We start from the raw sequence: 12591 nt of genomic DNA on the forward strand, positions 1-12591 counted from the left end.
AAAAAAATTAGTTCCGAGTCAAGGAGTTCGGCAGTGAAGGCAGTTCCCCTGTCTCACTCTGATGCAAGCAATGTCGGTCTGGGTTCCGTACTGATGCAGTGGCAAGACTGCTCCGGAAAAGTAATTGCCTACGCCAGCCGAACTCTCTCTCGTATGAAGGAAAACTATTCGATTATTAAAAAGGAATGCCCCACTGTGGTGTAGGTGGATATCAAATTTTGCCCGTATTTGTATGGCCATTCATTTAAGGTTGTCAGTGATCATCATTATCTTTGTTGGCTAACTTGAAAGACCCATCTGGCCATCTGGCACACTGGAGTCATAGGCTTCAGAAGTTCGACACGATCATAATTTACAAATCAGGGAAGAGGCACACCGACCCCAACTGCCTCTCGCAGTCACCCATTGAGCCCACGGGTACCGAAGAAGTGGACGTGGGCGTTGCATTTTTGGGTGTCGTCGATGCTGTCAGCATTTCACAGGAGCAGTGCCACGACCGAGAGCTGCTCCCACTCATTTCATTTCATTTTATCACCTTAAAGGCTCCAGTAAATGAGCGTTACATAAGGGGTGGCAAGAATAAAAATACATAGTTACAATAACAGGAAGTTTTTTATATTTTCAATGAACTTCGATGGGCACATAATGACAGCAATGTCGTTAGGAAGGCCGTTCCAGTCTGCAGCTGTGCGAGGAAAAAAAGACTTTGAAAACGTGACAGTGCGTGAGCATGGACGGGCAACCTGTAGCTGATGGCTGGTGCGGTGAGATATGCGTGTAGGAGGAAGGATATAAGGTGCTATGTGCATAGGGCTATGAAAGAATTTGTGAAATAAAGATAGGCTGGCAATGCGACGACGGAACAATAAGGGGGATAATGCGGATGCAGTTTTTAAGGAGGAAACGCTGATGTCAAAGGAATATGACGAGTGGATGAAACGAGCGGCACGATTTTGTACAGATTCAAGATCATTAATTAGGTATGCCTGATGAGGATTCCAAATAGGCGATGCAAATTCTAGTTTTGACCTGACAAATGATTTGTAGGCTAACAATTTTACATGTTGAGGAGCATGATGTAGATGGCGTTTTAGAAATCCTAACGTCCTGTTCGCGGATGATATTAGGTTAGTAACATGAGGATTCCAGGAAAGATCGCTCGAAAGTGTTACTCCTAAATACTTGTACGAATGAACTAGTTCTACCGGAACTTCAGAGATTACGTAAGGAAATACGAGAGAATTACGGCGACGGTGAATGGACAAATATTTACATTTACGCGGGTTAAGTTCCATTAGCCACTCGTTACACCAGTCCTGGACAGCATTAAGATCACTTTGAAGAGAAGATTGGTCAGCGGTGGAAGTAATAGCACGATATATCACACAGTCGTCCGCGAACATACGTATGCTAGATGTTACGTTTAATGGTAAATCATTTATGTATATTAGGAAAAGTAGCAGGCCGAGCACGGATCCCTGCGGGACGCCTGATGTTACAGAGACTGAATTAGAATTCCTATTATTAATGGTGACGAATTGTGAACGATTAGTCAAGAATTCTTCAATCCACTTCAGTGTATTAGGGTCAAAATTTAAGCCGGAAAGCTTTATAAGAAGGCCTTTATGGGGCACTTTATCAAAGGCTTTAGCAAAATCTAAAAATATTACATCAGACTGAAGATTACAGTCAAGGTTAGAGTGCAGATCGTGTAAGAAAGCGGTAAGCTGAGTCTCGCAGGAGTAACCACGGCGAAACCCGTGCTGGGCAGGATTGAAAAAGTTATTCGAGTCGAGAAATGCCATGATCTGAGTATAGATGACGTGTTCCATGATTTTGCAGGGAATACTAGTTAGAGAAATGGGACGGTAATTTAGAGGCGAGTTCTTGTTACCTGATTTGTGGACTGGAATGACCTTCCCTTGTTTCCTTTCTTGGAAGGCCGAAGTAAAGACATTCGCAACTCTATGCCAGGGGACTGCCATCGTTTTGTCTGTGGAACAATGTTCTCTATAAGAAGAACTTTTCTGCCAGTGGCAGCATCGTACTGGTATCACTTCGAAAAGAAATACTAAAAGCATGCCACAATGAAATAACCGCAGGTCATCTAGGCTACACGAGAACATTGTCCCAGCTCCAACGTAAGTACTAATGGCCAAAGCTACCCACTGCTGTAAAACATTACGTACAAACATGTGCCGACTGCCAAAGATACAAAGCACCTCCCGGCAAGCCTGCAGGTCTCTTACATCCAGTTGAGGTAAGCCATTCGCCCAAGTTGGAACAGATTTCCTGGGCCCATTTCCAACTTCTACAGCCGGCAAAAGATGGATCATTTTTGCCACTGGTTACCTGACACACTACGCAGAGACGAAAGCTACACAGTGGGGCATAGCAGCCGAAGCAGCACATTTTTTTTCTTTGAAAACGTCATCCTTAGGCACGGCGCCCCAAAAGTAGTCACCACAACATGAAATTAAACCTTGATATAACAAAGATCAATATAACGAAATTCTCAATATAACAAAGTACTTACCTTTTCGTAACCTCTTGTCCATAGAACACCATGTACTTAGAACCTCAATATAACAAAGTGTATTTGTATGCGGTTTCAATATAACGAAATTTCACTGCTGCCGCAAAGGAATGCCGAGACAATAAATGGAAACTTCCGTAGACGCAGATGGTCAAATGATCTAATTACAAGCGGCGGCTTGCAATCACTCTCAAATTGCGTGGTCCATTGGAACGAGAGGCAGACTACGCATTCACTCGCCACTGCCGGCACTTTTCCCGATAGCGTCGTCCCAGTGCGGGCTACGCTATCAGCCGCGGGGGTGGAGTGCACGGGAAAGCGTGACTGGCTTCGCTTAATTCGTACCGCCGAGAAGATATATTCATCGAAATACGTGGCATGAAACCGTGTCATTCGTCGCCTGCTCCCAAATTTATCAAAATGAATTGTTTTCTCGTTCAATTTTGCTTTCTTTTATTGCCCGATAATTTGGAAAATTCTGCGGCCCCGTTTCTTGTAAAAAAAATTGCTCGGTGACTGTACTTATTTGCATAATCGGTCGAATTTCAATAAAACGAAATTTTTATATAACGAAGCAAGTTGCCGGTTTTACCGACTTCGTTGTGTCGAGGCTTAACTTATTACCTTCACTGTGAAAGGGTGTAATGTGGGGCTGTTTGATACCTCCTTTTGAAGGGGTCTAACAGTGCAAGAAGACATGGGGTGGCACACAGAAAGGCACAGCAGTGCAGATGCTGTGTCTTTCCTTGTTTGAATTTTTTTCATTGTATTTCCCATCAGTATCAACATTCTCCGTGAAGATGTATGACAAATTCACTCCCTCTACATGGAAGCACATCCATGTGTTATATCACACGAAAGTGCAACAGAGTACAATAATAAAAGAGGCCCTCCAACGAAAGTTGATCTTCTATGGTTTGTCAGTAGAGAAGCATGTAAATATGATCTCATCATTTGTTACAACAGTAACTTTAAAGGTTGTTATATTTCAATTTGGCAACAAAGTCAGGACCTTGGCACTTACAGTGTCATCACCCAGCTATATAGGCCTTTAGCCAATCAATATCAAGAAGCAACATTAACTATTATGAATTCAATGATCACTTGAAGTTTACTTAACACAAAGCATACTTCTGATAAGTTTGTGTTAGATTGTGTTCCATTTTTTTTCTTTTTGGGCTTTAAGATTTATTGTAGGCATGTGAAAACAAGAGCTTCAACAGAAAGGTTTTACTACAAACTGCTAGGGGGCAGTGACTACTCTTTACTTCTTGCACTTGCATATTTTTCAAGTTTATGAGGCCTGTTCAAGGCAAATGCGAGTAGTTGAAGGACTCACTGGAACAGTTGGTCAATATGTAGCCCTTCAGAGCTACATATTTGTAGGTGCGCCACTCAGAAGCACAAGAAAGGATAGAAGGAAACCAGCAAAGGTGTCAGTGTTAGGCTGCATAACGCAGGAGCAAGAGCTGAGTAGTTTCCAAGCTATTTGCAGCACTGGTGATCTATGGTGAAAGGTAAACAGCTGTCATAAGCAGCTTTAAGGAAATAGGAATAAAATGGAACAAAATGCAGACTTCCAGTTCCTGTTCACGTCATGCTACAAAATGCAATCATCACATGTCGCACATTTCTAGCTGTCGCAAAGCAGTCGCACAGGAATGTAAAACACATGTGGTCATGGTGAGCTTCAGTGATCATGTTTCATTTTTGCCAAAACATATCCATTTTATTTTTCTAAAACCATAAAATGACATTAGACTACATAACTTTTGAACTTTACAGCATTCATGTCCCAACTTGACCTCTCTCCAACCACAACAATGACATTTCTTGTTATCAAGTAGACACATGTGTACAATATTTATGTTTGGATGATGGGCTACTGCACCCCACACTTCTAATTAAATTTTCGGAAACTGCAGGGAAGCTTCAAATTTTTTTACCTGGTGTGGAGATCAGGAACATGACGGTATGTGATGTCCCTGTGGTAAGAGTGCTGCTGAGCATAGAGAATGGCCTCTGAAGCTCTGTCAACTGCGAGAAGGCGGCCAAAATGGGCCTCGCACAAGGGCTGTAGCACTTGTCGGCTTATCAGGCCAGGACCACAACCCAGTTCCAGCACTTGTTCCTGAGGGACAAAGAGTTATCTTGGTCCTTTCAAATGCTGGTGACAAGGACCAGAACAAGCTTAGCTTTGGGTGCAATAGCAACCAATAATGTCAGTTCCCACTCTTTTCGAGTGCCTAAAAGCAACATTTTGAGGTAATGGTAGATTTACACTTCTTCTAACTTGAACCGTTCATATTAATAGCTTGGGTTGCACACAAAACGTGCATACAGAGCTAGACAACACTAGCAGCATATGTCACAGGATCAACTGACAGTAAAGGCCAGTTGGTGCACGTTTGCAGTGTTTAGACTACACCTTGTTGTCATGATTTTAGTTTGACTGCCAGGTGGGACTTGTAAGTTTTGTATAAATAATGTTCCTTCCATAAAAATACCAGTTGAGAGAGAGAGAGAGAGCATTTATTTGTCATGAGATTGGGTGACTTCCTCGCAGGGTGGAGCCCTTAGTTCAGGGCCCCATTGGCTCGCGCCACTCCGCATGCCCGCCGGATCAGCCATCGCTGCTCTTATGGGTCTGAGCTGGTCAGCGCTGTCTCCCAGGAGGAAGGTGAAGGTGAAGGAATAGGGGAGTAACCCGGAGGGTGTGGGCACTCCCAGGTGCAATTATATACTGTGGGCTTTGCTCCACAGTAGGGACAGTGTGAGGGATATTGTGTGGGGTGGAAGAGGTAAAGATAAAAGAGGCAGGGAAATGAATTAGTTTGAAGCTGTCGCCACGCGATGGCATCTTCTCGATTAAGGGAATTATGTGGTGGAGGGAAGTGTCTCCTGGTATCTCTGTAATATTGTAGAGTTTCGGTGTAGTTCAGCGGTTCTGTCGGTGCGTCGTCTGGGTTGGACAGCTCTTCCAATGGCACCCGGTTAGCGAGCTCTCGGGCTACCGCATTAGCGCATTCATTACCATGGAGAGAGTTGTGTCCAGGTGTCCAGACGATACGCATCCTGTGTAGCGCTGTGGGGTGTAATGATACAAGGATGCGGTGTGCGTAGGGTGTCACCCTCCCTTGTGCCAAAGTCCTGCAGGCGGTCTGTGAATCAGTGACCACTGTGATGGGTCCATCCGGTGCTGGCATGATTGAAGCGTGCACCATGGCTAGGGTGATAGCAGCCTCTTCCGCCGTGCCACTGTCCACAGTGTTGAGCGTGGCTCAAGCCCTCAGAATGTCTGTACTATCTAGTACGACTACACATAGGGCACGTTTCTGTGGGTAGCGGGCCATGTTGGTGCATAGGACCGGTGCATTCGATGTGTCATCGCCAAAGAGTCAAGCCAGGGCTTCTGCTTTTGCCTTTCTTCGGCCTTTATGATGGTCAGGGTGCATATTCCAGGGAATTGGGGCCACGTGAATTTTGTTGCGAATTCTAAGCGGAAGAAGTGTGCGGTTTTCCTGTTGTGGTTTTCTTGGTGTTTGGTATCCTAGCCGGGATAGAATGTGGCACACTTGCATTGTTCGTTGCAGACATTGCAATTGGCTGTTAAGATGACCTTCAACTAGTTTGCGGATGGTGTTGTCCACCCCCAGTCGTAGTAGGAGCTGCATAGACGCATGTTGGGGTAGTCCCAGCGCTGCCTTTAGTGCCGTACGGAGGAGGGTGTCCATCTAGTGCACCTCAGTCTGAGTCAGATTATGATAGGGGAGGTGGTTGGTTAATCAGCTAATTATGAGGGCTTGCACAATTCGGAGTATGTCTTTTTCTTGGAGTCCTTGTCTGCGGTTTGTAATGCACTTTATCATGTGCGTTACTTGGGTAAGTTGTTGGCGGAGCACGTGTAGGGTATGTGTGTCCTTCCCGTTGTGTTGTATGTGAAGGCCTAGTACAGGTAGTCTGTCTACTCTTGAAATAATGTTGCCATTGAGATGCAATGTGATGGCTGGTGGAATATCGGCCTTATTGCGTTTTTTGAATACAAGCAGGAGCTCCGACTTCTCAGCTGTGCAGGTGAGTCCTCCGGCTGTTGCATACTGTTGTACTATATTTACGGTTTCCTGTAGCGCGTCTTCAATGGCGCCGTCTGACCCTGTGGTCACCCAGATTGTAACATCATCGGCGTACAGGGCGTGCTGCATGTTCGGAAGTTTGTCGAGGAGTGGTGGTAGCTTTACCATCGCCACGTTGAGCAGGGTGAGTGAGAGAACTGAACTCTGGGGAGTCCCTCTGCTGGAATCATTATGCAAAAAGGTAAGGCGTGCAGACAGGACACAAGAGAAGAGAACCCTTGCTTTAGGCCCCAAGCACTCTTTTAAGCTTAACATAAAATCCATTGACGTTTTAAGCATACCGCGCTGCATAACCAGGTACCTCCCGGAAGAACGCTTGTGCTGCATTTCAGATTGCATTGCAAGCATTAATCAATCAAACTCCCATTTTAAGACGTCTGACCCTGTCCGACCATTAGTTACTTAGCTTGTGGAGCATAAACTTAGACCAGTAATATCTGACAAGGAAGGTTATTTCATAATTATGCCAGATGAAATGTTTTCAGAAAAAGCGATTTCAGCCATAGAAAAGAATTTACAGCCAGTAAAACTCAAGCCCTCAGCAGTTAAGCAACGTGTGGTTGACCTACTGTCAAGACATAATCTTGATAGGGTTGTCTCTAATGTCAAGAAAGCAAAATCCCTTACCTTAGAACTATTTTTCTCGGCGAAGACCTATAAGAAAGAAATTCCTTTTCGTGCTATTGTGTCAGAGAAAGGGACGTGGCAGGTCTGTGTCGCTAGTTACCTACAGAACTGCTTAGCTTCACTGGTTTTTTCAGACCTCTTTCGCTTGCATAATTCTCAGGCACTAGTTCAGTATTTGAGAGAGGAAAATCGTGGTGATTGTACAGCTTTTAGTATGGATATCGAAGACCTGTATTACTCCTTGCCACATGATGAGTTACTAAATTCCGTTAATGAGTGCAATAAAGAACAAGTGCAAGAGTCGGCTTTTATTGACAGATGTGGTGTTTCACTGGAGCTTTTCTAGAAATTCTTTCAATGTACTTAAAGTCTATGCTGATTGGGTGGAGAGATGGTGTGTTTCTGCAAAAATCAGGCATCTGTATTGGCTCAAAGGTTGCCCCTATTCTTAACAATATTTACCTGAATAAGGTTGACAGCTGCTTAGAGAAAGCCTTAGGTGATTGCATTATCAAGATATTTTGTTACGTTGATGATTACCTGATTTTCTGCAATAGGGAAGAATTCGATTCTGCTGCTACCTCAGTAAGTGAGCAATTTAAACATTATGGAGGAGGATTAAAGTTTACCAAGGAATTTCCTCAGTGACGCGTAATTCAGTTTCTAGACATTTCCTTGGTCTTCGAACAAAATCAAGTTTGTTGGCAGTACTCTCCAAGATCTTCGAAGCCGTTGTTAAATTTTCAATCCAAGCATTCCAAAGTAGTAAAAAACGGAATTGCCATGTCGTGCCTTAAGTCTTCTCTCACCAGATCCTGCATGCACAAAATGAGCGTCAGTTTTAATGCACAGGTCTGGCGCCTATTAGAAGCAGGTTATCCTAGCGTAGCAGTGGCCACTGTGGCTGAACGCCTAAAGAAGTCGGTTTCAAGGGGGACGGATGTGATTACAGAATGCAGTAATAGCAAAAAAAGAGTAGTGGCTATTCTGTACATTCATTCAGTATCGCACAGGCTTAAAAAAGTTGCAAGTAGATATGATGTTAACGTTGCTTTCACTGCCCCCAATAAGCTAGGTAAGATATGCACTGCCGTGCAGAGGAAAAAGGAGCGGGTAAAAGGCAAAAAAGGAACAGATATTTGTCCTGTGAAGCACAATAAGAACAACAGTTTTACTGAATGTCGTATGGGTGTGGTTTATAAAGTTCCCTTTTGCTGTGGCCAGTTCTACGTAGGGCAAACGGGGCGGTGTATCAATCAGAGGCTAATGGAACATAAAAGGTCGTTAACCGGTGGATTGCCTTCTAATATTTCCCTACATTGCCAAGATTGTAACTGCACGCCAGAGTTAGATGAATGCGGGATATTGATCAGGCACAAGAATGAAGATACGCGTCTTATGGTAGAGGCATGGCATATCGATAATGGTGGAAGTGCATGCGTGAGTCAGCCTTCGATTACTTTACATAAGGGAGAGATTAAGTGCCTTAACAGCTATCTCCCACGTAGACCGGCACATGTACCCAACTGATACGTGGTGATACCATTCCAGAGCTTGCGCAGATGAGTTGTGTGTCTTCTTTCTTCTTTTCGCCGAAGTGCTCCCTTCAGTTGATAGTCGGCATTTGTGTTGTCCACTTCTCTTCTCTTGTGTCCTGTCTGCACGCCTTACCTTTTTGCATGATGAATCCTTACCAACTAGCTCAGCTTTCTGTCGTTCTAACCCTCTGCCGGAAAGTTTTATGATATCCGACTGAATATCACCTAGGCCGATGGTGGCTGTGCAGTCAGATAAAAAGGCTCGGACATAATCATAGATGCGTTTTCCGCATTGGGATAATGCAAGATTGTTTAGAATGAGGTCATGTGAGACGTTATCGAAGGCCCCTTTGAGGTCCAACGCCAGAATGGCTCTTGTTTGAGGTTTACTTAGACTATCCACAACATCTTCCTTAAGTTGTAGGAGTATGTCCTGTGCAGACAGACCTGCTTTTGCTTTGCTTCAAGGCGAGGCTGGAGGCGCATTAGAACTACGTGCTCGAAGAATTTGCCAATACACGAAGTCAGGGAAATGGGTCTGAGATTTTGGAGGGACAGCGGTTTCCCGGGTTTTGGAATTAAGGTAATATCAGCTTGTCGCCATTCCTATGGAAGCGTTCTGTTTTTCCAATTGTCGTTGTAGTATGCAGTGAGTTGCCGTATGGTCTGATCGTCGAGGTTGCGTAGCAGTGCATAATGAATGCCGTCTACTCCGGGCACCGTGTTACGTCTTATGCAGTGTAGGGCTGCCCTCACTTCTGTCTCTGTAATATCGCCGTCTAATTGGGTTTCTTTCTCATGTGGATAGTCTTTGTACTCCGGTTGGTGACCTGTAGCAATGGTCACCAACCAGTGTTTGCAGTGTTTGGAGGAGCGCGTCATCATCCATTTGTTCTTTGTGGATGATATTGTGGACGGTGTTGGTCGTGTGTGTTTTTGTGCGTGTTGGGTTGAGTAGTGCTCTGAGGAGGGACCGTGTTTTGAAACTACTTAGTGTGCCATTAAGGCGGTCACAGAGGTTGTGCCAATTGTTATTAGTGAGGCTGGTGGTGTATTCTTCAGCTTCTGCTGTGATCCGGGCGATTCTTTGTTTCAGCCTGCGGTTGTGCCGCTGCCTCTTCCATCGTTTGGTCAGGCCTCTTCGAGCATCCCAGAGATGGAGCAGATGTCTGTCGACATCCGGTGTCTACGTTGTTGCAGTAAGTTGCTTAGTGGCTGCTTTAAAATCTGCTTGTAGCTGTTGTGTCCACTCATGTAGAGATGGCGCGTCGTGTTGTTGAGATTTGGTTCTGTTGCGACGGAAAGCGTCCCAGTTCGTTATTTTAATTGGACGTTCTGGGGTGCGTATGGCCCCCAGTTGGACTTCTGTGGTTAGAATGCTGTGGTCACTGCCCAAATTCTCCATAGATTGTTCCAGGAGCATTGAGTCAACCCCTTGACCATTGTTAGGTCAGGGCAGGTATCCCTGCTTACGCTGTTGCCCATTCTGGTTGGTGTGTCAGGTTCTGTCAGCTGAGTGAATTGATGAAGGTACATGGCGTGGGCTAGATGGTGGCCTTCTGGAGTTTCTGTTTGGTACCCCCAGGCCGGGTGGGACGCATTGAAATCTCCAAGAATAATCAATTTTTTTTCTTGTTTATTGACGGCCGAAAAAGGTTATCCGAAGTCGTCTCCTCGCGATTTAGGTGCACTGTAGATATTAAGTAAAAACAAGCTGGTTTGATATCGATTCCTAGGTACAATTTCTAAGAGAACATGTGGAATATGGGAGCTATCGAGCGTGTGCTCAATCACTGTGATTTGTTTGGACACAAGGGTCGCAGCTAGTGGTGGTTTGGTGGTGTCATGCTTGTCGGTGTATGCATTGTATCCAGTGAGTGTAGCCTCCCCCACCAGACGTTATAGCACTTCAAGAAGTACCAGTTGAGAGTTTGTGCTCATGTCATCTAGTCCTTTCCTACATCCATGTGCTTCTTGCACAACCCAAAGTATGCATATGAATAAATATAAACTCGCCCAACTTTCAGTTTTTCTGCTTCATCTTTTCAGTACGTTAAGTTGGTATTCAAGGTATTGCGGGAAAAAAAAGCTCAGCAAGCCAAAACAATCACTGTGCACTGTGGCACCATTCTAGTGACAGTGATGTTGCAGACGTTACTGGCAGGGCTTTCATGTGCACAAGTAGTGCTTACTAGTAGTACACACTGTCTTTCATGTAATGTTTGACATGGGTGAAAAGAGAGTGAAATCTTTTGAAAACTCTGAGTGTGATAGCGCTGATTCACAGAGCAGAAGTGGACAGACAGTGCACTTTTGTGACGTAGTAAGCACAAGCACACCACATAACTTTTAATTTTATTTTACTTAACTTGATTTATTTTTATTTAATTTAATTTTTAGGGAAACAAAATGCCGCATAAATCATAAACATTTTTTTGACATACATGCACCTAAATTCACTCATCTTCATCTTCCACACCAGAGCTGGACTTATTTGCTATTGATACCAATATCATATAACACAAGCCCTTCTGATACAGGCCGTATCTAGTTCATTTAGCACTGCTTGCCAGAAATTATTCATTTGAATTTTGGGCACTGCAGTTACATTTGAGCATAAATGCATTTTATGTACATTCTTCAGTATCATAAATTAAGGTAATTATAAAACTGACTTTCGTAAGTGTTGAGGGAAAACTACTTTTGCAGATGAGGTTTTCTCATTCAATAATTTGAGTGAAAATGTGCATGGCAATATAAAACACAAACCATACATTCACTACAGCTTTCAAATCAGGATATCATGTTTGAAAATGGTGCAATAGAAGAATTGGAAGTTTCATTTATAAAGTCAGTATAGAAGAGGTCACTGATAAATGTTAGAGTAAAACACATTGATGTTTCAGGATACAATCACTGCTACATCCTTCCTTACTAAATGGCCTCTGCTGTGGGAATCTCTGTGAAGCAAAGCCTATCAGCAAGACTACATTTTGAATCTTTGATTATGTAAACTGCAGCAAGAATGATTAGGAGAAAGTTTTATGTTGGGGCCAACTCCAATTTTTCTATTCAAATATATATGAAATGCAGAAATACTTTCATTAATCAAGAACCAATTCGAATGGAATTTGTTGCATTTAAGAGAGAATGCTAAATTATATCGACTGTTAGAAGCATAACCTTGATTTAGAACATCACACACTTTCACACACATCACACATCATCACGCCTAAAATCGGCATATTTCAATAAAGCAAAGCACAAAGTTAACATCTCTGCAACTTTGCTCTAAAAACATGTGTCATAATTCCATAAACTGTATCTGTTAGACTTTAAGGCAGACAAATATGGTGTATTATCCCATTTGAAATTATCACATTGCTTACATGAGGTCTGCATAAGTCCTATTGCAGTGTATAATGTATCAATTTTGTCTGCTTCAGATGTATAAAAACATGCAGTTTATATAATTCGGATATTGCTCCTCATTGCTCATTAAAGTTGTAAACTTGATGCTTCATTTTTCTAATGTTTCAATTTCTGACAATACTTGTAAAATGATCAATGACCTAAATAAAATATGTCTCACAATTAGAATATTCCCTAATGAGAAATTTGAGTGCAGCTTTATACGTGTTTTCATTTCGCAATATATTGAGGCAAAGAATTTGTGACTGAAATCACCGCACCGACTGCAGGTTGACATATTCAAATTCCCCGAGTTTTCCAGGTTTTCCCCAAGTGCCTTTGCAAA

At 43.3% G+C, this 12591-nt stretch overlaps 1 protein-coding gene across 4 annotated transcripts in view; it reads right to left on the bottom strand.

Moving 5' to 3' along the window:
- LOC126547447 (juvenile hormone acid O-methyltransferase-like) overlaps positions 1-12591 on the bottom strand; it is a 42388-nt gene that overhangs the window by 18537 nt on the left and 11260 nt on the right. For all 4 annotated transcript variants that reach the window (XM_055062753.2, XM_055062754.2, XM_050195452.3 and 1 more), the window contains exon 3: positions 4483-4667. In XM_055062753.2, coding sequence (XP_054918728.1) covers positions 4483-4667 — 185 coding nt within the window. The remainder of the gene's footprint in view (positions 1-4482; positions 4668-12591) is intronic.

Source organism: Dermacentor andersoni, chromosome 1 (assembly GCF_023375885.2).
Source record: "Dermacentor andersoni chromosome 1, qqDerAnde1_hic_scaffold, whole genome shotgun sequence".
Lineage (NCBI taxonomy): Eukaryota > Metazoa > Arthropoda > Arachnida > Ixodida > Ixodidae > Dermacentor > Dermacentor andersoni.